The sequence below is a fragment of the Poeciliopsis prolifica genome, unplaced genomic scaffold, assembly GCF_027474105.1.
Source record: "Poeciliopsis prolifica strain line A6 unplaced genomic scaffold, Auburn_PproV2 SCAFFOLD048, whole genome shotgun sequence".
In the NCBI taxonomy this organism is placed as follows: Eukaryota; Metazoa; Chordata; class Actinopteri; order Cyprinodontiformes; family Poeciliidae; genus Poeciliopsis; species Poeciliopsis prolifica.
In genome coordinates this window covers 560,118-586,006 of record NW_026562423.1, presented here as the reverse complement: position 1 = coordinate 586,006, position 25,889 = coordinate 560,118, and the positions used below count along the sequence as shown (strand labels likewise).

General features: G+C 41.7%; 3 protein-coding genes across 7 annotated transcripts in view; 2 read left to right on the top strand and 1 right to left on the bottom strand.

The window, feature by feature from the left end:
• Positions 1-673: 673 nt before the first annotated feature.
• On the top strand, positions 674-9,883 carry josd1 (Josephin domain containing 1). The gene is made up of 5 exons (XM_055057687.1): positions 674-827; positions 2,218-3,032; positions 4,188-4,316; positions 7,187-7,381; positions 7,818-9,883. The coding sequence occupies exons 2-5, from the start codon at positions 2,674-2,676 to the stop codon at positions 7,915-7,917; spliced, it is 783 nt and encodes a 260-aa protein (XP_054913662.1). The 5' UTR covers positions 674-827; positions 2,218-2,673; the 3' UTR covers positions 7,918-9,883.
• A 330-nt stretch (positions 9,884-10,213) lies between these two features.
• The window catches only part of cbx7b (chromobox homolog 7b), an 18,392-nt gene continuing 2,716 nt past the window's right edge, over positions 10,214-25,889 (top strand). The window contains exons 1-6 of one of the 2 annotated variants that reach the window (XM_055057465.1): positions 10,214-10,611; positions 12,444-12,487; positions 13,964-14,029; positions 14,828-14,894; positions 15,069-15,378; positions 16,159-19,005. In XM_055057465.1, coding sequence (XP_054913440.1) covers positions 10,543-10,611; positions 12,444-12,487; positions 13,964-14,029; positions 14,828-14,894; positions 15,069-15,378; positions 16,159-16,397 — 795 coding nt within the window. In that variant the 5' untranslated portion in view covers positions 10,214-10,542 and the 3' untranslated portion in view covers positions 16,398-19,005. Of the gene's footprint in view, positions 10,612-12,443; positions 12,488-13,963; positions 14,030-14,827; positions 14,895-15,068; positions 15,379-16,158; positions 19,006-25,889 lie in introns of those variants that run through there. The other variant, XM_055057466.1, reaches the window with a different exon arrangement.
• The window catches only part of ep300a (E1A binding protein p300 a), a 27,823-nt gene continuing 23,614 nt past the window's right edge, over positions 21,681-25,889 (bottom strand). For all 4 annotated transcript variants that reach the window (XM_055057461.1, XM_055057463.1, XM_055057462.1 and 1 more), the window contains exons 30-31: positions 25,129-25,410; positions 21,681-24,871 (exon numbers count right to left, since the gene is read on the bottom strand). In XM_055057461.1, the coding sequence (XP_054913436.1) occupies positions 21,878-24,871; positions 25,129-25,410 (3,276 nt within the window). In that variant the 3' untranslated portion in view covers positions 21,681-21,877. The remainder of the gene's footprint in view (positions 24,872-25,128; positions 25,411-25,889) is intronic.

The window sequence follows — 25,889 nt, the reverse complement described above, 5'->3', positions numbered from 1 at the left end:
CTTTTTCTTTTAAGTCTGTACTAGAATTCCGATCAGATATAATGTTTATTTATTTATTAATATTTATAATGTATGTTTGGACTTCTTAGACTTTAACTGCAAAACTGACTCGTCAAAGCACAAGATTAGAAAAAATAGAACAAATAGAGAAGCAAAATAAAATCTATAATATAGTGACCGGTCAAACCTGGATTAAATCATTATTGTAGTGATTATTGTTGCGTCCGAGCACAGCTCGTCATTAAAGCTGTGAACTCTGTGAAGAGTTTTAAGTTCTCAAATTAATCAATGCAACTTGATTGGATTCATATTCACTGAAGACGCCAAAGAGGTGACACCACATCCTTTTAACAGATGCCCAATAAAAAAATTACAAAAATTCTTAAATGATCGATTTGCAGACAAAGGTTCAATAGGTTGTATGTGATGGAGGCAGAAAAAGCCTCGCCCAGGGCGTCAGAAATGGAACATCCGCCACTGTTCCCGTGACAGTAAAACATTTCCTACCTGTATCATTTGAATTTTAATCCCCGTAAACAGAACCCAGGGTGTGTCTCCTCACAGACGAGACTTACAGTGGAACATTTTAGGGGTTTTATTCTCGGGGGAGGAACTGCTCCCGTGCTTTCTGACGCAGCCAGGGAAACGCTGCTGCGCATGCGCTCTTATCTTCACGGTCGGAGAAACAGACCTCACAACAGGAAAAAAAAAAAGTGTTAAAGACAAAGGAGCGGACAGCCTTTAGGGAGAGTGAAAAGCAGCTCAGTTAGTTTTTCGGAGCGCTTCGTGGAGATTCGGCTGTCTCCCCGCCGGTCGGAACCGGGCGGGTAAGTGTTCGTTGTGGAATAATGAAGTTAGAGGAAAGGCGCTGTGTTTGTGTTGGCTGGAGAGACGGAGTTACGTAGAAAACATCCACAGGACTAACGTCAAAAAAAAGAGAGAGAGAGAAATGCTGCCAACATGGATTCAGTACTACAGTATGAGTGTGTTTTTAGTGTGAAAGAGCAGCTGTCCTTGGTTAGTGTGTTTGCTTTCTTATTGCTGTGACCTGTGTGTGTTTGGCTGCTGTCACATTTAGCTAGTTCTCTCCGAGCAGCTCGCTTCCTCTATTCAGAACTAGCTGCTGGAGATGTTTACTTTCTGCCCATTTTGAGGTCCGCCGGCCGAAAAGAAGAGTGAAGCCTGTTATTGTTGCATTTTGACCTTCTGCATACACCTTTAATACATTCGGCATAGCTTTGAAGAACATTGTTTGTGGCTGATAATAATTTGTTCCCACTTTCTTCTTTTTGAACCTTTTAGCAGCTGTGCATTGCTGTGAAAAAATGTGTTTGTCCCCTACAAATTTCTTTTCTCTTTAGCTTTATGTCTCGCCTGAATGTTTCAGATCATTAAATATATATCGATATTTTTGCCAAATATAACAAGGAGGTAATTTATTATGGGGGGGGGGAAGCTGTCCAAGCTAACATGGCCCTTTATTAAAACAACGACCCTTTTGGGTGACAACAGCTTTGGCACAAATTCAGTTCAATTAAAAAATATTTCATTATCCCAGAAGGAAATGAAATGTTGCAATCATGTCGTGGACAGTGATGCTGTGAGCAGGAGCAATCTGCAGTAGCAGTCCGTCTCGCAACAAATTTGGAGAGGCTTCTGACTGAACACTGTTGGTCTTGTGACCATCATGACATGCGAACAGCAAATGCAATGTTCCACAAAATTATGTCTCTGGATGACATCATCAGTCTGGACTTTATTAAATTACAGCATACCTTGAAAAGTGATTGTGTTTTTTCTAGTTCTTTGACCTTAAGAAATGTATTGGGGTGCATTTATAGATCAGATTTCCTTAATTTTCTGTGATCAGCTTGTACTTGCACATGAAACCGATCCTATCTACTTGCGCAAACGTCTGAAATTCAGTAGCTGCCCCCATTTTGCTCTGACATGAGAGTCGCCCCATTTTTGCTAACGTAGTAATTCCATCACCATAACTAGCAACTTTTCAGACAAAAAATAAAATCTGCATATTAATGGTCGGTAATCAGACAAAAAACTGCTATCGGTGCACCCCAAAAAATGTGTTTAATTCAGACCTTTTTAAGGGTGACAAAAACGAAAAAAAAGATTAGATCGTAATCAATGTAGCTCAATGAAGCGGAGTACTTGAAATTACGGTCAATGTTCTAAACTGGTCGTAACATCTGTTTTCAGAGCAACGGGAGAGAAGCTTCATGTTCAGTTTTTTGGTGATGGAAAGTCCTGCAAAAAGGCACGCCTGTTGACCCGAGGGACACAACGGTCAACGCACACAAACACTCACAGGATGGAGGAAGTGGAAACAAACAAGAGAGGAATGACAACTTGATTTATAATTTTTATCAACGGATCCCATTTTCTTCATACTTTTTATTTTTCCACCCCTGCCTAAATTCTGTCCTGAGTTCTACTTTTTTCATCCTCTCCTGTTGAGAGAGGTGGTGTTTATTTACCTTCCACCTTCCTCTGAGAGCCTACATAGCAACACAGACTCCTCTCTTCCCGGAGGTCGAGGGGGCTGCCATGGGAACGGCTGTCCTGCCTTCGACGTAGCGTCCTGAGGGCAGTAGTGGTGGAGCTGGAGGAGGAGGACGTGGCAGTGGTGGCGGCGGCGGCGGTGAACGTCCAGGGATGGGGAGTACTCCGTATCCAGCCAGCGAGTGGAAGCAGAAGGGCCGAGGCGGACTGCAGGAGCTGGGCTGCATGCCCTGGAAGGTCAGCAAGCAGAAAGCTGCAGCAGGAGGGGGGGAAGCGGTTTCAGGAGCAGCGGAGAGGAGGAGCAAGGATCCGAGGGATGGTCAGCTGCAGCAGGATCTCTCGTCGTCATCGTCCTCCCTCTCCCCGCCGGCTCCCCAGCAGACTTCTCCAACTACTCCGGCCATATATCACGAGAAGCAGCGGAGGGAGCTGTGCGCATTGCATGCGCTCAACAACGTCTTCCAGGATGGGACGGCCTTTAGTCGGGACACCCTGCAGGAGATATACCAAAGGTGAATGAGCTGGGTCACTAAAATGCACCAGGAATCAGCTTTGTCTTGCAAAAATACTTATACTTCTTGAACTTTTTTACCTTTTGCCTCTGGGTTTGATGAGGTACACCCGCACAAGGTACCATGTAATTGTGAGGTGAAATGAAAATGATGCATGATTTTAGAAATTATGCTCACAACAAAATAATATGGGGGATGGAATTGTATCCAGGCCCCCTGAGTCAATACTTTCCCTCTCTCTCTGTCTCTGCAAATAGAGCTGCTAAATCTTTGCTAAGTCTTTGAGGTATGGCTGAATGCATTGAATATTTCAGCAAACATCTTTAACATGTGGATACAAGAACCCTACTTGGCACAGATGTTCCCATGGTCTTGCTATGTATTTTGAAACAAAAAACAAAAATGTTAGCCACTGAAATACTGAAGGGGGCAGTTTTTCGAGATGGAAAACTGCTAAAAACAGAAAGATATTCAAAGAAACTAAATAAACAGCTAAACAAATAAGCATATAAGCAACATAAGCTCATGCTAAACAAATGAAAATATAATGATATGCTAACACTAACCCACTATAGACATAAAAACATTAGCAGAAGTTATCGTTAAACATATAAAAGTATCAGCCAAAGCTAATGCTGAACTGCTAAACAAATGAAAATATAAAAATATACGTTGAACTGATAAAGAAATGGAAACTTTAATGGAAGCTAATACTAAACCGCTAAACAATTCAAAAAAATTAGCGGAAACTAATAAGAACGAATCAGTCCAGTCTTCTTGTTTTGTTGTTTCAGCTGTTAAACCTCAGTTTCAGTTTTGGCATCTGATTATCATCTGTTATTAGTGAGTTTTATGATTAGGATGACCATCGTTGAAAACATGATGTGACATAGAGTTCATCCAAGACATGAAAATGGGTAACATTTTATGCGCATAACTGGTTTAAAAGTCATGTTAAAGGTGTATTTATGTAAAAAGGGCTGTGTTCAAATGCACGTTACACTTTCCATTTATGATTAGCAAAAATTAGAAATCCAAGTCTTCTTAGTTGGGCACAACTTTGTGTTGATGGCATAAAATCCCAAGAGAAACCATTGATGTTAGCAAGTCAACATGAGAGACTGAGGTTGATTTCTCGTTTTCAACACGTTGCAGGCTATGTCCCAGCACTATGGTGACGCCTCACAAAAAGAGCATGCTGGGAAATGGGAACTATGATGTAAACGTCATCATGGCGGCGTTGCAGACCCGAGGGTTTGAGGCAGTCTGGTGGGATAAAAGAAGGTATGTAAGTCATTTAAATCTAAGTCTAAGTGTATAAAACGCTACACATTCCAAATATGCAATTATTTATCAAACGACAACAAAGCCATGATGGTATGAACATCATGGCTGTGAAAGCAGAGTCTTTCTGCTTTCAATTTAGCCATTTCTGAAGTTTGTCAAAACGTTTCAATGGATGTCATGTTTCTCTAGGAATAGTTAGTTCTGATACGGTCCAGGTTTGCTTACCGGTTAGTCGTTGAAACAAGTTGTGTGAGGAATGGACATGCAGTGCTTGTTTCCAGGCTGTAGTATGTTGGATAACTCACTTTCTGGCTGTCTGTGAAGATCCAAACACTGTCAGAACATCGGCTGATCAATCTCAGACACGAACGGGACGGGTTTCTCTGCTCAGGTCAGAATTGATCAGATGATATGGGACTCTATGGACTTGGACCCACACGCACTAAGTATTGCAAAACACACCAGGGGGCTCTTGTTGTCCAGTCTAAATTATAGGATTTATAAGTACAGTATCTTTAAGTTTTACTGCCACAGAAGCAAAAAAAAAAAAAAAGAAAAGAGAAAAAACATCCAGACATATCAGTTGATAAATAATTGAATAACTCATGTAAACATTTTTATGCTTCTCACTTGGTTTTTGCTCAGTCAGCACAGTAAATCTAAAAAAAAAATTACTTTTCAGTTTATTTATACAGCGCCAGTACACAACAAATGTTTTTGTCCTTCTGAATATTGACTTCAACAGTATATATAAATATATATTTTTCTGCATGAAGAGAGAGAAAGACCTGTCTCAGATGAATTGTTTCACAAACAATTAATTGTTTCACAAATGATTAATCGTTTCTCACATTGAAAAGGAAAGCTATTTTTAGTATTATCAACAATTATTTTAGTAATTGATTATTTTGTCAATTATTCTGATGGTCAATTTTTAAAGAATGGCACATTCTGCAGATTTTTTCAACAATGTAGAATTTTTTTTTTTAACAACAACATGCATTAAAAATACAAATGAATGAATTCAGTTCCATTTCAGCTATAGCTAAAAAATAAAAAAAACTTTTAACATCAGCTTGTGAAAAACTCATCCCTTTCTGCTTGACTTGGCATCAGCACAGAGTAGGACTGATCTGTTGATTATTTTTGGAATAACTAGTTGGTGAAGATGAATTTTTTTTTTTTTTTACAGAATTTGAACCAGGTGAAGCCAAAACACCCACTAGAGAAATTCTGGGTAGAACAGATTAACAGACAAATATACTTCTTTTTCATCTTAAGTGCAAAATATTTATGTTTTTCATACAGTTGTGCTTTAATTGCTGCTCTGACTGTGTTGTCTTCACAGCAAATTGACTCTTTTTGAGTCTGCATATAATTTATTGGTTACTGAAACGATTATTTCAATAACTCCTCTGATGAATCGTTTCAGCCCTGTTGTGAGTCTACTTCTGAACAATATAGAGCAACAACCAGAATGAATCTTTTGGAACTCTAAGATATTTATTTTTTGGGTAAAATCTCCACAAAGTGCGCTTGCGTTGGTTGACGGTTCACTTTCCGAGCTGTTGGAGAAACACCAGTTGTGTGTTTCCCTTCGAATTATAAATATCCTGCTGCACCAAACCAAATAAATCTAACTGGTTTGTTGAAAATAAGTCAAACATCGACATGAAAAATAAAATAGTCAAGCCCCCCAAAATCCACAAGCTATAAATATGTGCTGTGCCACACATGGCGGTCTTGACCAGTGGCATGAACAGATGTTCTTCTAGTCTCTCTCCAGTAACTCCAGAAGGTTTTGAATGCACCTTTAGTCATTGCAGCAGGATGTGGATACATTCATCAAATGTATTGTTTCTTGGATTGACATCGCTGTCTTAAACGAGACCAACAAAAACCTTTATCTCTGTTTGAGTCCTATTTTAGATCCCTTGGTGAAACTGCATCGCTCTGTAATTGAGATTTTTTTGTGTGTGTGTATTTGTAGTGCATGTTCCGCTGTTGTCTTAGTTTATTTCCCAGAATGATCCATGAGGGGGTTGGCCAGAGGCCGCACAGCCAAAACATAAACACTTTTACTCAGGTCCACATGTTTGGTTGATTTTTAAATTTTTTACTTTTTTTTTCTCATATTTGTTTCTAATCTTGACTCTTGTGAACAGGAAACTCCTCATCCAACTCGAACATCTGCAAATCCTAAATGTAAACAGGAGGCCTGCTTCCTCCGCTGAAACTACATTAACTTAATCAGCCGAGTCGTCAAAGATCCATCAGTTGGCCTGTTTTTATTATCAGTACTTGTCCTTTCTTCACTATCAGTCCCACAGGACTGCTAATGGCATCAAGAGTCTCTGCCTTTTTCTGTGAAAATTAGTTCCTGTCTTTCTACCCTGTGCTAAAACCGGAACATAATCACTGCCATTAATCAATTGACAACATAAACACGACTCTCTTTCTGTTACTGTTTTTATGCAGCACAAAGCCAGTTTGCATATTTGGATTACTTTCAGATTTACGCAGAGTTGAAAAAAGATGGATTTAAACGAAGGGATGTAAGCACCACTAAAAATCTTTGAAGAGGATTTTGAATATTGGGAAGAATCCAAAAATTGACATGTTTATTGAACACTCTGCTCCACCTGAGCTCAGCACTTTGATTTACAGCAACTTACTGATTTACAGCAGCTTATTGAAGTAAATCACAGCCTTATGAAAATGTTCCATATTTTGTGATGCTGTTGTACAGAATTACAAATGACCTCATCAAGTAAAGACACCTCAGCATAGCATCCAGATGGTTTGTTGTCCATCTTGTTTTATAATGTTCTTTGCTTAAATAGCTTCTTTTCTTTTCCGTCCCCCAGGGATGTAGGCAGCATTGAGCTGTCCAACGTGGAGGGCTTTATCCTGAACGTGCCGTCCAATCTGCGCTGGGGACCCCTCCGGCTGCCACTTAAACGCCAGCACTGGATTGGAGTCAGGGAGGTGGGAGGTGTCTACTACAACCTGGATTCTAAGCTACGCAACCCTCAGCCTATTGGCAGTCCTGATGAGCTCAGGTAAGAGGCAAGGTGTTCTGGGAACGTGACCCTAACAACATCCCGCCACAAAAAGAAACCCGGCTCAACCATTGTCATAATATTATTATATTTGAAATAAATATGTACAAAGCATATCAATAGATTAAAACAATTTAGCAATACAAAAGTAACATATTTTCCTAAAAGAAAGGGGAATCTCCTGTGTGTCCTTCTCTCAGACGAGCAGAAAAACCCTGAAATTATTTTACTGTTGTAGACAGAAAATGTATTTTACATGCAGCTATTTGCCTAATACACTAAATGTTGTGCATTTGAGATGTTGTCCCATGCGCTCCAAAAACATACGTCAGCCCATTTTTACTTAACAAGCAAATAAACAATGCTTGTTTATTTATTTATTTATTTTTAGCATTATCGCAATTGACGTTTTTTGTTTCCTTTATCACAAACTCAGGAAGTTTCTCCGTCAGCAGCTGCGAGGGAAGAACTGTGAACTCCTGCTGGTTGTCTCAGAAGAGGTGGAGGTCCACCAAACATGGCGCTCCGACAGCTGAGTGTTGCACCAGCCAATCGCATCAGCCAAACGGGCCTGTCGCAGGACGAACTGGAGACGAAGTAGCGTTGTGCACCGCCGATTGCATCATCGATGCACCCTGGCAGTTATCGTTCCTCCCCACCAACCCTGTATTGTTTTGTTTTTTTTCTTCTTCTTTTGGGTTTTGTTTACACGGCCATTTCTGAACACTTAGCTGATCTGAGACACAAAGTAATGAAGGAGGCAAACGTATATATATGCTTATTTTTTCTGTCTTTCCCTTTTTATTTTCTCACATTTCTAAAGTTGTGAGAGTTTTGGATCTAAGGAACAGGCAGATTTTTACGTTTACTATTTTTTTTCTCCTTTTTTCCCCCAATGTTCTATTTTACTCCATATTTTCCCATCTTTCTCACCAAAGTGCACCCTTGCTTCTTTTCCCCTCATCTCGATCTCATCGAATCCCAGCTCAGAGTGAGAGGTTTACCACGTTGCCGACCGTGTGTGTATTTCAGCAACTCCCTACACTTCTGGCACCGGCTCACCCTTTACTGTAGAAACTTTGCCAATGCAACACTTTTTATATTATGGCAACAAAGCAATGCAACACTCTGGTCAAGTACTCCCTCTAGTGGATATTTGCTCCAGCTTGCTTATATCAACGATCATCTAGTCATGTGTTTTTAAATTTCTTTTCACTGTATAGACGCTTCTGTAAAGGAAAGAAATATGCTATTTGTTTAAGCATATTTGCACTACTCACAAACATCACCCGTCAGTAAAGAAATATATGTTTTGGGTTTGATGCTAAACTCTCTTCCTCTTCTGATCAAATGCAGCAAAATGCATTCACTAATTCAGGAAGGTAATTTTCATGCTGTGAGTCATGCTGACTTCAGATTTAAAGTGCAGAACCTTTTACTGAGTGAATTTCTTTACTCCTGCTGAGGGAATGATCAAGAGTAAAAATCACGACTTTACACTAAAGGTTTAGACTAGCTAGTTCTTTACCAATTAAATGTATCCCTTTGTCCTGATTCGTTGTTGCCAGTTTCTTTTCCAAAGGGTCCCAGTCACAGCAACCCTCTAGCACAGGAACTCAGCAGATAAAGGGCTTTTCCTCATCTTCCTGTAGTTTATTGTCCCCCCTACACCCCACTGTATATGAAAAGCAACTTTGAAAGGAAATCCCTGACTGTCCCAGCAAGTTATTGACTGTAATCGGAGGAATCTGGGTCAAAGAAAGTTGTTTTTAAAGTGTAGTTGAGTAAAGAAAGTTATTTGCTTGTATACCCTAAAAGGACCTGGAGGGCAAAACAAAAATATTTTTGCAGGTGTTAGTCTAGAAAGTTGGATGAAAAACGAAAGTTGTTGTTGATCTGGTGTCGTGTCTAAAGGAAGAAAGATTTTCGGTAGTTTGTGAGGCGATTAAAAGTTCACGTCTCCAATTGTTAAACTCTTCGTATTATGCATGTTAGTGATTAAATCGGCCTTAACTTGTTTACATGAAAAGTATGGAGATTTTGGAGTTTGGCACCATATCAGAAAATCCAAAGGAGCAGTTCATTATATTTGGGAGGAGAAATGGCAGACGCCCTTCCATTTTTACAGAGCAACTACTCCCATGATGAGTTTTCACTTTTTTTTCTGCCAAGGAGTTTGTTACACTTTTTTTTTTAAAAATAAGCAATCCAAATATATAAGTTGTGCATGTTTTATTTCAAATTGGAAGCAACATCCTCATGTTCAAGACCTGTCTGTAATCCTGTGATGTCACATTGTATCCATGAGAGACTGCGTTGAACTGTCACATATTTTTATTAACTGAACACGGACACTGCGACCTCTGTTGCACATTCGCATTCGTATGCCTTTGCTTTATTGCCACGACAATCCATTAAGTCCTTCCCCCTGGAGGAATCCTGATTATCAGTGTACTTTATTTTTTTATTAAAAAAAATAAATAAATAACAATAAAATCCTCATATTTGGCATTTCACGTGTCATTGTGTTTAAAATGGTAATGAAGGGCAAATTTGTACATTTACTTCACCTATTAGGATCTGTGGTGCTTTTAAAGGAACAGAGAATTGCAGAGATGTATGGATTGAGTTTGTGGTTGTTGAATGGCGTGAAAAATATTGAATGGGTGTGAATACTTTTGCAAGTGACTATATTCCCATTGATAAATGTTAGCATTTTGACGCTCTGCTGCCTTAAGGGGTGGGTGTGTGTGTGTGTGTGTGGGGGGGGGGGGCAGGTCTATGTGTGTGTGAGAGAGAGAGAGATGGAGAGAAACTACGACCGTTTGGTATCCAGTAAATAACGGGGATGATGAGGCAGCCAGTGGCGCGCGCCGACTCATCCTTCACGGGGAACGCGCTTTCCTGGCACGAGCGCGCGTGAAGCGGTGTGCAGATGTGTCGCAGATTTTGTAAAGTCACTGGACGAGTGCTGAAGGAAGTCGCTCCAGATAAACCGGCCTCTGAAAGTGGGAGCAAAGCGAAGCGGCGACGGAAAAAAAGAGGGGAGGACGGAGCTGAGGCACGCGCCCTCAATAGCAGTTACCGTTAGCTTAGTTTGTGAGGGAGAAGGACGTTAGTTTGACAGTTAAATCCCCGCGGAGGTTCGGTGCGCACGAGAGATGGAGCTCTCTGCGATTGGAGAGCAAGTGTTTGCCGTGGAATCAATTCTGAAGAAAAGACTCCGAAAGGTAAGGGTTCAAAAGTGGGACGTGAATTATTAATGACGTGTTTAGCAGCGGGGTAATGTCAGCGTGCGTTGCGGTGTCGTGTTTATTTTGGGAGGAAGGATGCTAATTAATGCCTGGATATTAGTAGCACAGTTGTCTTTTAACCTGGTTAGCTAATTAAGAGGCTTTGTAAGGGGGTCAGGTGTCCCCTGAATCTAACAGTTGTAACTGCGCAGCATCTTCTGGCGTAAGCTGTTTGACTCATTAAGCCCTACGAGGAAACATTCAGGCAAACTGTTATCATGGGCCTGTCTGCCTGCTGAGTAGGTCTCGTGCTGTGTTGTTGACATTAGCAGGTGCGTACCTAGAACTTAAAGGTTCTGGAGCACAAAAGAGGAACCCGAGAGATTTCTGCTTTATTTCTGAGCATTGTACTGGGTGGAGAGAGGCAAGCTAAAATGTGAGTACAGATTTAAACTGAGCAAAATGAATCCATTTTTTAAAAATCTGTTTATTATGATCGACACTGGACTTTCAACAAAATTTGACTCCACCCTATGAAAAAGTTACAGGTTTTAAAGCTGGAAATAAAAAGGGGTCTGTCATACAATGACAGCAGTTTAGAGTCTGTATAAAGGGATCTTAAATGCGCAGAGTTTTCTCTGGCTTCACTTGTAATGACTGAGATCGAAACAATGGAGTTTCATTGTGAGTTTTCGGGCATTTCTACCTATATCAAGGTTAAGAGGGAGTTGCTGGCGACACATTGAAGTATTATTGCAATAAAATCCGTGTTGTCGCTTATCCACCAAAACCTGGTTCCTCTACTACTTATTTTATGAATTATAATTCATGTTTTGGGAAGTTTTAGTAAGAAATGTCAGACACTTCGAATGTCACATTTAAAGAGCTGAAATCGTGACTGTAATTGAACGGTCATTTTAGCAAGTCTAGCTGGTTCAAGGGAAATCTGAAAAAAGTGAGAAATATTTTAATTAAGATAATAATAAGACATTTTATTAGCAGTTAATTGGTGTATGTTTTTGCATAAAGACATTTAGATGGTTGTAAATTTTAGGAGTTCACAAGAGCCAACGGTCTGTTTCGATTCACAGACATCATTCACACTTTGTTGTTTAAATATAGAACCGCTGACGTTCATGATGATTTCATACAGTAACCAAACAACAAACACAACAGAGTTTCAGATGGTAGCCTGACGAGTCAGAGCTATGTTGAACTTATTTACTGATGTACTCAAAATCATGTGATATTATATAAGTTTACAATACAAACATGGGCTTTTTTTTAATGTACTGAATTTTCAACTTAGGTCAAAGTTAAATATTGAGATTTATCAGACCAAATATAGCTCCTCCTGATTATAATGCAACTTCATATTCTCATGAGATCTAGACAAAGTTTGTGGAAGTGGTGAGTTCATCCACTGAGAATACCTTTAAGAGGCCATAACAGGATGACTTCACCAAGAAATGACAGACTCTGAGTGCTTCGGTTAGTACATTAATATTATTGCATTACACGTCATGTGACGAAAGAGCGTCGTCTCCATAACTCAATGGTGGATCCAATAGAAGACGAATAATAAGACATTTCAAGTTGCCACTGGAAGAATCTTAAAAGTGAAGGTTGGGTGGAATGTTTTGATCAGAAGTAAACCGGCTGTATTTCACAAAGCTTGCTGGCACCTTTCACTCGGTCATTAATATGTTTCACGAACTGCAAAGCACTGATGCAGAGCTACCAAAAGGATCATCATAAAAACGATGCAGCTCTAAAAGCTGTGGTATTTTCTGCTCCTTTGATGCTGGTCTGGAACCTTTTCTCCACAGGGTAACGTGGAGTACCTGCTGAAGTGGAAAGGATGGCCTCCAAAGTGAGTATGTAGACATGGAATATTTTATCTAAAGAGAGCCTCCGCTTTATATAAAAAATCTAATCATGTGTACAACATGTGCTATAAAAGTAACACAACTGTATAGGGTAGAACAAAAATATCCTACCTAGTTCCACAGTGGGCAGCATGTGAAGGTTAAAAGAGACACAGATGGAAAAATATATGAAAGAACTGAAAAATACTAAAGTGTACACTTCACAAAATAAGGAAAATAATACTAAAAAACTACTAAAAATAGTAAAATGATTAAAAAAAATTGCAACTGAGGAGGGTAGGTTTGAAAAAAAACGAGTAAGATGTGCATAAGAAGCAGCAACAAATGATTTACAGAAGATTTAGAAGAACATTGCAAATAACAGCAGGGTGCAAACACTGAGTTCAATCAATCAATATCAATCAATAATGGCATAATAATGCATACTCCCCCCTTTTCAAAGACCAACGAACTCTAATTTAGTAAAAAAAAAAAAAAAAACTAACACTGGAACTTGAAGACCAAGATCAATACATAAAACACAACAGAAACCATAAATAAAATGGCTCATGATGGCTCTGTTAACAAATTTGGCCTTTAAAAAAATATTAATCATCAGAACGGAAATGATCTAGCTCAATTTAATGTATCCTGTGAGTCATTGTTCTGCAACACAACAGCTTTACTCAGACTTGAATTGAAGTTGGAGTTTGAAAGCCATTTCATAAATTTCTCCCCCCCTCAAAATTGTCAAATTATGAAAATGTTCCTGTGGTTCCAATAGTTTTACAATGATACTGAAGAGTATGTTTATTTTTTTTCTCTACAAAAAAAATTTGTATCGGCTTGTTAAATTTTAATACAGTGAGAATGTGAGATGCATCAGAGATTAAAAGCAACATCCTCACTGATTTAAAAATATGGCATAAATTGATATTTCCAGTTTGTTGCTGCTCTAACTCACCAGATGTTCTGTTGTCTCCTGTTAAGTTCATTTGCGGTTGGAAGCTCAGCCTGACCAAACATTAAGCCGATAAGGAAGTTCTCTCCAATCAATTATGCATGCATTCAGAGGTTTCTGTGAAGGATTTCCAAAACAATACTTTACATGAGCTATTCTCCCAACCGGCGACGCAGCTCACATCAAATTCAGACATATTCTGCTCGGTTTTAACATTTAACGTGTTTTTTTTTCTTCATGCAGTATAAAAAATGAAAATAAATTCTATGAATTTTAAAATATTTTAAAGAAACAAACTCCTTTTCATCTTTTGACAAAGTTGCCTTTCAATCAAAACTTCTCCTTTTGCTCAAGAAGATGGAGCTCAGATTAGCTTAGTTTTTTTTCTTTTCAGTCTTTGTTTTAATGAGATGTGCTGTGAAAAGTTGGACTTGTTTCATTTGCCGACTAAACGACAAAAAGACAAAGAGAGATGGAGTTTATGGAAAAACGAATATCTCTTTCTCACATTGGCTCACAGGTACAGCACCTGGGAACCTGAGGAGCACATCCTGGACCGGCGCCTGGTGCAGGTGTTCGAGGACAAGTGAGACCCTCCTTCAAACAGAACACAAACAACATGAGCCAGTCTGACATTGCGCTGGTGTTGTCAGGTTTTTAGCATTTCTCATCGCACACTGAAATTTTCACAGTGGGCAAATTCAGATGTAGGCTCACACCAAGATAAGAAGTGTCAAAAATGTCAAAAAACAACAACAACAAAATCCCCCAACAAATTTACGAATATGACACGAATATATACAGCATGAGGTTGTCTGTATGTCCGCAACGTTGTAACGATGTGAATTACCTAGACTGAAGCGTCTTGTATAAACTATTCATTTATAGCTATCTGTTCCTGTCTGTTTTTTTATGTGTTTTGGTTTCTTTTCATGTTTTGAAATGTAAAAATAAAAAAGATAAAATAAAAAAAGGATAAGATTATACATTAAACATCCAGTGTAGTTATCAGAAATAGCACACTTTGATCCAGTCAGTGTGCAGCGGACAAGGATCAGTTTTAAAAAATGTACATAATGGACATTAAACAGACTATTTGCGATTTATGAAAACAGAAAATAATCTGTGTGAATACAGCAGGAATGTGGCTTGAAATGGGCAAAAATGTTCAAAAACACATCAGGGGTGTAATCACTTCTTGATTTTGTTGGGAGCAGTGATGGTTCTGGAGGAAGGATCTATGTTAACGCTCCTTAGTGCACTCAGGATGCCAGCACTGAGCTTCGCTGACATTTATTTACAAGCCGAGGGATGACACAGCAAATCCACATCTAGAGAATCTAAATTCAGATAACCTATTCCTTTTTTTTTTTCACTTTCCCAGAGAAGAAAGAGACAGAGTGATTGGCCACCGGAGGAAAGGATCCAAGTCAAAACGACTCCTGATGCAGGTAATGTGATCAACACATCTAGAGAGCTCCAGTCCACATGACCCCCGAACTTTGAACCCATCCTGTCCTTTCAATAAGTTTCCATCGGCTTTACAGCTTCCCTGCTGCTTTTGCAGAAAATCCTCCCCACATTATGATGCTGCCAAACCTTTCTAGCTCATTTTATCATTTCAGAACACCGTTTACACCATGGATCTCCGCAGCGCTCACAAGATTCCCGCCAAGCCTGCTCCTCGCCTGCGTCTCTCTCTGACGCGCTCCCTGGTTCCTGACGATGAGGAGGATGAGGATGAGGACGACGCCTGCGTTCCTTCTCGAACGCATCGAAACACCAAGCAGAGCAGACGACTTAGCTTAAACCTGCAGAGACCCTCACAAGATGCCTGGGAGGAGGAGGAGGATGAGAAAGAAGAGGAGATCAGTGCAGAGGATAGTGAACACAGAGAGGAAGAGGAGGCTGAGATGCGAGAAGGTGTTTTTAACGGTATGTGTGTCACTTGGTCAGAGAGTTTAATCCAGCCAGTCTTGTCCCAGTTTGGTTTGTTTTCTGGGCATACGGCCAACGCCTTGCATCATCCTGAGCTGATTATAGAACCAATCCTCCAGAGGCTCATTAAAACTGCAAGATGTAACTTTTATAAAAAAAAAATTAAAATAAAAATAAAAAAAAGTGAAAACTGTCAGCATGTTTTGGCAGAGGCAGATAATCTGTGAAAAGAACGATCCCCTCCTCCTCAAACAGCTATTATTGCTGTCTGCAGAAATTCACAGCTCCTAAACAAAAACAACCAATCACAGCCAGGAGGAGGGGCTTAGTGCTGTCAATCAACCTCGCTGCTAAATGTGCTAATGGTGGAGAAGCATCTCATCATTCCAGCAAAACAGTTTATCCACCGTCATGCTGACTAGCCTTAGCATTCCTAATATTATACACTAGATTGACAGCGCTAAATCCCGCCTCCTGACTCTGATTGGTTGTTTCTAGTTAGCACTGGTTAGCAGGGGAGCTCCATTTTTTCCACAAATTTTCAGTTAAGACACACTAACAGTTTCAACAAGTATCTAAAAAATTTATTTCATAAAAATGACATACTGCTGCCTTAAAGGCACATTTTTCTATTCACATTTAAATAAAAATCTTAATTTATGAGTTTTTCTCAGATTGCGTAGCCTTCACTCCTATCATATGCTACATGTTAACCACAAATGAAGAGGAATGAAACAAGTTTCATTCCTCTTCATTGACCCTTCACCTTTCCTTTAGGACACAGGGGCCCAGATAACTGGAGCACAGCCGTGGGGTCCGGCGGCACGGCCGCTCCAGACAAACTGTGGCGACCCATGGTGGGCCCAGGAGAGGTGACGGTCACAGACGTCACCCTCAACGCCCTCACAGTGACCTTCAGGGAGTCCAGAGCGGCCAGAGGATTCTTCCGGGACTGGGGCCTGGAGGTGTGGGAGCAGGTGGGTGACGGGGCCCCTCAGAGCTGCTGGAGGCACTGACTGTGATACGCTGCTGGAGCCGTTTGGTTTATATGCACAGAGTCAGCAGTGCCTTACAAAAGTATTCACATCCATTGCACTTGTCCACTTTTCGTCATGTCACAACCGTAGAGGTCACTGTGTAATATGTGTATTTAATGAGACAGACCAACACAGGGTAGACATAGAACATCAAGAGAAAGAGGTCTGTTTATTAACATTTTATTTATTTATTATGAAATGTAACATCACATCTTAATATGTGATATAGGTTCTAGAAGAAAACACTTCAGATTTTGACAAGTTGAAACCATGATTTACTTTTCCCTTCACAATTTTGCTCCACTCTTCGTTGGTCTCTCTTGTGAAATGGCAATAAAGTTACGCTTTAAACATAACCAAAAGCTGGAAATCTCCAAAATGTATGAATATTTTTGCTATGTGTGGTTGATCTGGTCACTTTTAAGTGGAATACATCCAAATTGAAACCCATCACGTACTTGTAGCTGACAGGAAGGAAATGACACGAGCACTGACAGCTGGCTTAAAGGTCTTCTTCATTCCAGTGAATCGTAACACATTTTAAATAACACATTTCTGTTTAGGCTGGTGGGCAGTTATTTCCAGAAATAAAACCTCTTTACTTATGAAACCATACAGACTTCTTGATCAGATGAAATAGTTTTTGTTCAATCAAGCAAACATTGGTTTCCAAACGGGTTGCTTCATTTAGCTTGTGTGTAAAGTGTGTCAAATTTAACACCACAACAACCTCAAGGACCCGTTAGCTACCTGATGCTAACGTGGAGTTGATGAGGAGGAAAACTCATCAGCTAGCTCATAGCTAACTTTTTAACAGCTAGCCAGGTGTTATATTTGTATTTCTTTCCATAATGATCAACATATTTAATACCCAATCAACCTTATTTTGAAAGAATATTTTCTCACATGAAATTGTGTGATTCATAGCAAAATGTTAGCATAAAATGCAGCCATTTTAGATAGAAGACGAGGAAATGCACTTTGTAACATATCAGAATGAATTGGAGCTCTGATGACGAACTAGAAGGGAACTAGGTGAGTCCATGTGAAGAAGAGGAGTCTCTGTGCATGTAAACACAGCCACCAGCTCCTCTCTTCCACCCTAATCTTACCAGGCGTTATCCTGGATTCAGACATGTTGTACATACTCCAAACTACCTAGTCTGGGTTTGTAGCGTTTCAAAGTCTACTGGGAGACAATTTGAGCTGCCCGCATGCCTCTCTCCTCTCTCCTCTCGTGCAAAGACGCACAGCATAGTTTCTCTCAACCACCCAGCTCTACGTCATGAAAGCATGAAGCAGAAGGCACAAACCTGAACCAAACTCTGAAACCACATGACAGAATGTATTATGTTGGTGTGTTACACACCAGTGATGGACACACACTGGCCACACTGGTGTGTGTCCATCAGAGCCTGACCGGAAGTTTCATTACAGTTTCAGAATCTCAACATTACAGTGATTGTGTAACGTTACCAGGCTGATGTTTGATTTTATCTGCAGTTTGCAGATTTAGATTAAAAAATACAAAAAATAAACAGAAACAATCCTGGACGAGTTCTGTTTTTAAGATGAAAAAGCAAACTTTTTTTTTATTATCTTAAATCTAAAATGTATATATTTTTTTAGCTTAATCACTGCTCTGAATATGTTATTCATCCAGCAACTGGCCTCTGCTTGAGTCTGTATGCTCCAGTTAACAATTAATTGATTGATAAATTAGTTGACAGTTATTACCGATTAATCGCTTCAGTTCTACAGAACTGTGTGCATTTGAGATCAGCCCCACTTACTTTGCTGCCTATAAATAAACTCAGAAGGCACTTTGAGTTTCATGCATATGTGGAAATCTCTGCATGAACTCAGCTTCTCAAGATTTGTTCCAGAGCTGATCCATCTACTTAGCGTTGGTCTATTGTATAAAGAAAATTATTACAATCCACTGATGTTTATGACCTAATGTGACAAAGTGTTGGAGTTCTGCACATTTAATGACCCAGTAGCTTTAGCCAGACTCTGTGAATACAGGATCTGAGGTGATGTCCTGATGATGATGATGATGGACTGTTTATCAATGAAAATGAAAGTGCCTACTGCTGCACTGTTTGTTTCCATGTAACCGTGGAGCTTTTAAGAATATTGTCTCTCCACATGACTAATTACTAGAAGTGTTTTATTTTTCTCCTCTCCACTGATGTAAGACAGAAACTGTTGCCTGGAGACCGCCTGGTTGGACCGCAAAGCAGAAACACATTTTTCTAGTCATTTTTCTACATCGACCTGAATGTATATTTATTGTGTATGGGTCCTGCATATAACCGCGCGATTGTTTTATACAGTTTGTTTTAACCAGTTCATGTACAGAGTAACTGTACTAATGTGCTAGAACGAGCGCCCCCTACAGGGGGGCTTCATGTTGCCTCCTGTTGTCGCTCGCGCCGCATCCGTCGCCCTGCACCGCGATGTGAACCCGCACATTGCCTGCTCCGGTCTGTCAAGTGTTGTGCTGTTTCGACTGCTTGTTGGGTAACATGAAAAAATAAATGTTGCACATGTTCACTATCATTTTTGGCGGCCATGTTTCATCGAGGTAGAGCGAGTGAGCAAAATGGAAAAAATCCACTGCATGTTCTGTGACGCACCTTGGAGTACATTAACCAGCTAGGAGCTCATCAGACCCGCCGATAACCTGTTTACTTATCAGAGGTAACTTATGAATTTATTGGCAAGTTGTAAGTTATTTACTTATCAGTAAGCACCAAAAATGATCCTTGTGTTTCTCCTTAAAAATAAAAGAAAGAAATTGTTTTGGAAATTTCCGTTTCAGATGCAATTTCAAGCTCAGAAATTCCCTACTTTTTTTCTAGAACATTTCTGAGATTAATCTTAAAATTCCTTGTTTTTTTTTTTTGTTTCATCCTCATTTCAACAATCAGGAGCTCCAAACTAAAACTCTGAGGTTGAAAAGTCCCTTAAAACTCTCCTTTCACACATTTTATGTGAACTTGAAACATGTCAATTTCTGTACTTTCCACTTAATTCAGAACTGCTTCAGTTTTTCTTTTTTAGAACAAAATGGTCAGACCGTAAAGGAAACGGGAAACTATTCTAGACCATGTTTTTTTTCTATATTTGCATTTTACATTGTATTTATGGATTTCTAAGTGAAGTACTTATCTAGCTGACAAACCGATTTGATAGTAGTGGCAAAGAAGAAAGCAATTTTTTTTTCCAATAGTACAAACATACTTTATTGTACAATTAATTTATTGGCAAAAAAAAAAAACAATCAGACCACCAAAATAACTTAAAAAGAAATTGAGCAACAGTTATTTTTGCTTTCTCTCAGCAAGCACCACAATTGTTAAGAGGAAGAAAAGGAGAAAAGAAAAAGTGGTCAGCGATTCCATTTGAATACTAAACAAATTTAAATATCTTATTTCCAGTCTCTTTTTAGGAAAAGAAAATTTGTTCAGTTGCCATTTGTTTGTACAGTGATTCAATATGTATACAACTTTATTTATGTACATAAACATCTCATCAAAAGGATGGTAGAATGAAGTCCACAGCCTCTCCAGGGCAAATCCAATAACTGTCTGCAGTGTCTTTTTCATCACCATAACACCTTTAATAGAAAACAAAACCATTTTTTATCTAATAATTCCTGTAGCTTCAAGTTTTATTTCCAAAAAAATTAAATTAAATAATATATCTATATATAAAAGACAGTTCATCCATGTTTTTTTTTGTTTTGTTTTTTTTTTATGTATAAAATAAGTCTCGAGATATATTGCAACCTGGTTTTGATGTGTTCCTTCCCCAAACCCAACAACCCCGACTTTCAGAGAAAAACAAATAGTAAGCGTGTGAATATTGTGTCTTCAGTCCTCTCTGTAAAAAGCTAAATAACCAAATGTTCGGTCTTTCAGATCGATCCCTTGTTTTGGCTCCGTTTTGTGCAGGTTTACCGCAGAAATTTTTTTTGTTTGTTTTTATTATTTATTTATTTCTTTGTCTACAATAACACGGGTGCGATAGACCCTCCCTCTCCGAAACTTTGTCGAAAAATACACTAAAAAAAAAAGGCGCATTGGTGCTTGTGACCTACAACAACCCATACTGTACACTTAATAAAAAAGAAAAAAAGGTTAATACTGTACAGTAGCTTAGGAGCACTTCTGTCTTTTTGTTTCAGACACAGCACATATACCATGAAGAAGGGGGGGAAGAAAAGGAGCAAAAACATGTGGTTTGCACAGATTTTTTAAAAAATATGTACACTTTTTTTTTAGACATTTCTTTACAAAGAAAAACAAAAAAATGTATCAAAGTCCACAATTTCCTATTTTTACAGTACTAACAAATCAAACCTTGCTGCTGCAAATGGGAAACAAAAGAGGCAAAATAATTGAAAGGAAAACCGTTAAGGTAGAGGGCAAAGGCGGAACTTTCTCAATGTTTCATATGTCACATAAAAACAGCGCTGGAAAATATTTACAACCTTATTGAGGAAAAAAAAAAGAATAATAAAGAAAAACGGCAATATGCCTTTTTTATTCCTCCACATATTGTAGGGGATCAGTAAAAGGGACTGGAGGGATGCATATTCACAAAAAGGCTGAGAAGTGGCAGATTTGTGGCCAAAATCTGCCAAAATGTTTAACAAAAACCTGTAATAGAAACCCCTGATTCTCTCTCACACACACACCTACAAAATAAAACTCACGCACGCATACATTTCCTCCCACCTGCTCGAAGTAAATAAATATCTGGAATTTGCTGCAGTCACGTACAAAGCTGTGTTCACCGTTCTGAAGAAGACTGCTGTAACGGAAGATATGTTCGTGTTCCTTTTACGATTCATCGACGGAACAAAAATACAAAATAATCAGACTGGAAAATACAATCATGACAGGGTGATTCAGAGGAAAACAATATACATATATATGTGTATACAAATATATGAATATATATGTATATACATATATATACTTATTTTAAAAAAAGGTACATCACTCACTTTAACTTTGTTATAACCACATTTGAAATCTTAAAAATTTTCTTAAAAAGGCAAAATACTCAGTCCCCGAAAATATTGTCAGATTTAAGGAAGAAATATCTCCACCAGAAACTCTACCCTTCTGCCTTTTTGTACACAGTTGGCAAATATATATATATATATATATATATATATATATATATATATATATATATATATATATATATATATATATATATATATATATATATTAACAGCAATAACTTACCATTGTTTTTAATTTACTCATTTATTGATTTCTAAGTTTAAAGTCACATCTCCCATAGGAAGGAAGCTTTAGTTCGTATTTATACATCACAAAAATGTTTAAATAAAAAATAAAAACTTCAAAAAGCCCCGGCTCACTGAATGGCAGTTTGTCGTCTGGGGCAACAAGTCAGAGCAAAAAGTGGAGGCGAGGCTACATGAGATTGTGGTTGAGCTCCTGGCTGTTGCTGCTGCCATTGTTATTGTTTCCCCCCAGCATGTCTGGCTGCGTGCCTTGCCCTCCGTGAATCCCTGCCATCCCGCTCAGCTGGGACATGATGGAGTTCTGGTCACTGAACTGACCGGGATCCACGGAGCCCCCTGGTGGCTGCTGCTGCTGGACCTGCAGCGGTTGGGGCGGAGCCATGCTGGGGTGGTGCTGGGCAAGGTGGCCCGGGTGCGGCGACCCGCTCTGTGTCTGCGGGGAGATGCGGTGAGGCGAGGGCTGCGGCTGGGAGGAGGGCTGCATGCGTGGGGACGGGCTGGAGTGTGGCGGCTGCGACTGCGGCCGGGGGGAGGGCTGAGGGGAGCGGACCTGGCTGCCCAGTGAGCCTGCCGGGCCAAGACCGCCTTGGCCCGGGATGTGGGGAGACTGGGCCATCTGGGGGCTCATGGGGCTGCTGTGCTGGGCGGGCGAGCCGCCCCCCAGGTGTGATGGCTGCAGCAGCCTCTGCTGGAAGTTCTGGTGAACCATGCCTTGGGACAGCTGTGGCACTCCGACTCCACCCTGCTGCTGCCCTGGCCCTGAGGAACCCTGTCCGGGCTGCAGGGGGGTCCCAGAACCCCCGACACTCAGATCAGGTCCTTGGTGACCACTCATAGGGTTCTGCTGCATCTGCACCTGATGCAGCCTCTGCTGCAGCGCAGCAGCTACTTGTGACATGGGGTACCCTTGCTGTGCCCCCTGTGGACCTTGTTGCTGCTGCTGGACCACCACAGTGCCCCCTGCAGGCTGCGGCTGAGAGGATGGAGGCATCCCTGCCTGTCCTTGTCCAGGTTGCATGAAGTTCTGCTGTGTTTGCTGCTGTTGCTGGAACGGCCCATGGTTTGCCATTTGCTGCTGCTGCAGTTGCTGTAGTTGCTGCTGCTGCAGCTGCTGTTGCTGCTGCTGTTGCAGCTGCTGTTGCTGCTGCAGCTGTTGTTGTTGCTGCTGTTGTTGTTGTTGCAGCTGTCTCCTCATTAGCAACTCTCTGAACTGAGGATTCATATTTGCCAGGTTGCCTTGTTGTCCAGCTTGCATTGCTCCCTGTTGCTGCTGTTGTAGAGCAGCCATCTGCTGTTGCAACATGGGACGCTGCTGCTGCTGCTGTTGTTGCTGCAGCTGCTGCAGCTGAGCCATGGTGGGCATGTTGCCTCCTCCGGCTCCCCCCTGAGCGATATTCATCCCCATCTGGTTAACATTAACCTGTTGTTGCCCATCCAAGTTGCCAAGCGGGTTGGCTCCAGGTCCCCCTACATTGGGCAAGCCTCCAGCAGAGCCTGGGAACCTTACACCTCCAGGGCCCCCTGCTGGTGGCCCCCCAGGGCCTCCCTGAGAACCCTGGTACCGGGCTGTTCTCTGGCGTATAAAGGCAGCCATCAGAGTTGGGTTGGAGCGCAGGATGTTGAGGACTTGTTGTTGCTGCTGAGGTGAGGTTGGGGAGCGGAGGGTACGCAGAAGCTCCTGAACTGCTCCCTGGGGCAAGTTACTCACTCCCCCTCCTTGCATCAGCCCAGGGGCCCCTGCTGCCCCTTCTGACACACCCAACACCTGCATCAAACCTCGGTTTCCTGCTTGGGTCTGCTGCGGATTCATTGGTGGCTGCTGCTGCTGAGTGATGGCAGCCTGCTGCTGAGGCGGAATAGACCCTATCATAGCTGTCCTTGTTTGTGGGTTCATGGTCGGCCCCCTCGGTGCCCCCCACTGCTGGTTTGTTGGCTGAAGTGGTTGCTGAATTTGAGAGGTCAGCTGGGATTGTGTGCCAGCTACCATCCCATGTTGCTGCGACTCCAACATAGTCCTGCCAACCACTCCCTGAGTCTGGGGGGCCATGCCCTGGGCCCCAATGTGGGGCATTACCATCTGTCCTGGGCTGCTCTGGTGGTGGGGGTGTTGGGGGATCATGCCGCCCTGCCCCAAGCCACGAATCTGCGCCTGGGCCTGAGCCATCCGACTCTGGGTCTCTGCTAGTCGTTGGATCTTTAGGGCCGTTTCTACTGCGGCTAGAGGAGGCCCTTGCGGCTGGCTCTGTACAGGCATGGACCCCTGCCCCTGGTTGGGCTGCTGCTGTTGGGGTGGGGTGGCTGGACCCAACCCAGGTTTTCCTAGCGAATGATGGAGAGAAGCCGGCCCCTGTGGCCTGGGGTTGTACGGAGGTAAACCTCCAGGGTGCTGCAGCTGCTGCACGTTGGGCGCCTGCTGCTGCTGATTCACCATGTGCTGCTGAGGAGACATCATCATCCCTTCTGCCTGGAACTGCTGGTGGTGATGCTGAGGGGTCATCGCACCGCCTGGCTGCTGACCTGGAGTGACCATCCCGCCCATCTGAACTCCTGGTGGCTGAGGAAGCGGGGGCATGCTGCCCGGGGTGGGGGTCTGTGGGGTCGGAGGCTGCGTACCAACTGATGTTGGGGTGGCCGGACCAGTTGCTCCGTTGTTGCCACTCGGAGACGGCAGCCCGTTCCCCCCAGGTGGGCCGCCCGGAGGGGCCTGGCCGACCCTCTGCATGCTGGCCATTCTCCTCCTCAGCATCTGGGCTTGCTGCAGCCGGTGCTGTAGCTGCTGCTGCCGCAGCTTGTGCTTGATGTTCAGGCAGAATGGCACTGGACACTTGTTCTCCTGACAATGCTTGGCGTGGTAACAGCACAATGCAATAAGCTGCTTGCAGATGGGACAGCCGCCGTTGGTTTTCCTCTTGCAGCCTTTTGTGTGTTGGACGACCCGTTTCATCTTCTGGCAGGATGGCAGGGAGCAGTTGGCGTTGCGACACTGGCAGGCGTGGACCAGGGACTGGATGCAACGCTGGATGCTGAGGCGGCGCGAGTCTCCTGGGCTCTGGGTGGTGGCAGCGGCCTGGTTGCTGCTCTCATCGTCCAAGCCCAAGCCTAGCTTCTCCATCTTGTGCTCGTGGCCCTTAGTGTTGTAGCAGGTGATGCACAGGTCGTAATCCTGTAGCAAACGCCACAGACAGAACAATTAGGATGAAAGTTGCAGAAGGAGAAAGTTAGAATGTATCAACATTTTTTCATGGAGACATTTAACGTGTTCCCAGACTCGGATATAAAAAGTAAAGAATAGATGACATTTAAACTAGACCCTTTTATAGGGTCTAGTTTAAATAAAGTCTAGAAACAGAAATCTATGTCCACACTTGTCCAGTATACCTTCCAACTTCAACAGGTCCGACCCTCCATCCTGACACTCACCTCACAGACGGTGCAGTGGAAGCGTGTCTCCACGTGGTGCTTGCACTCATTGCATGTGTAAACAAAGCGGTCCTGGCTTTGGTTGTGCAACTCCACCAGCATGCACATGGAGCTCCACTTGGCCCTCCTCAATGAGCTGAATTCAAGGTGTTTGTCCCGGGCCAGTGTCAGAAACGCATCTCGACCGTCCATCAGGTCGCATGCCATCAGGGGGTCCGGGTCCACGATGGGAGGCAAGGCGTTCGCCATGGGACCAGCGATCAGCCGGATCACAAAGAACACCTGGCAGCAGGAAGAAATGAGGAATGGGTGATTAGCAGTCTTTAAAAAAACACTAAACAAAGGAGTTCACTTAAAGCTGCAGTAATATTTTTTTTCTGATTTGTCACCATGTTGTAACATTATAATATGAGACAGGTAATCTGAAAAGATTGAGCTCCACCAATTAATCATAGCCAGATTGGTTGTCAATTTGATTGACATTGATCAGCATTGTCAATCAATGCTGATCAATGTGCTAACAGCAGAGAAAAAAAACTTACCATTCCAGGAAAACCATTTATGCAAAGGCTATGCTAACCAGTCTTGGCATTCCTGGCAGGCTATATTGTGGTGAACCAGGTGTAGCGTAGCAGAGAGCCAGGGTGAGGGGGTTAGCATTAGCACAAGCATGAATGACAGTGCCGTAAGACCCTCCCCCGGGCTTTGATTGGTTGTTTTTCTGACGTATTTCTGCAGTTTACACCACAAGTGTGCAGAGC

What these genes read in the sequence shown, in the direction of transcription:
- josd1 (XM_055057687.1), top strand. Translation starts at nt 2,674, where the DNA reads ATGGGGAGTACTCCGTATCCAGCCAGCGAGTGGAAGCAGAAGGGCCGA. An exon ending in CTGCAGGAGATATACCAAAG is followed by an intron (nt 3,033 to 4,187) that starts GTGAATGAGCTG and finishes AACACGTTGCAG; the next exon opens with GCTATGTCCCAGCACTATGG. An exon ending in GTCTGGTGGGATAAAAGAAG is followed by an intron (nt 4,317 to 7,186) that starts GTATGTAAGTCA and finishes TCCGTCCCCCAG; the next exon opens with GGATGTAGGCAGCATTGAGC.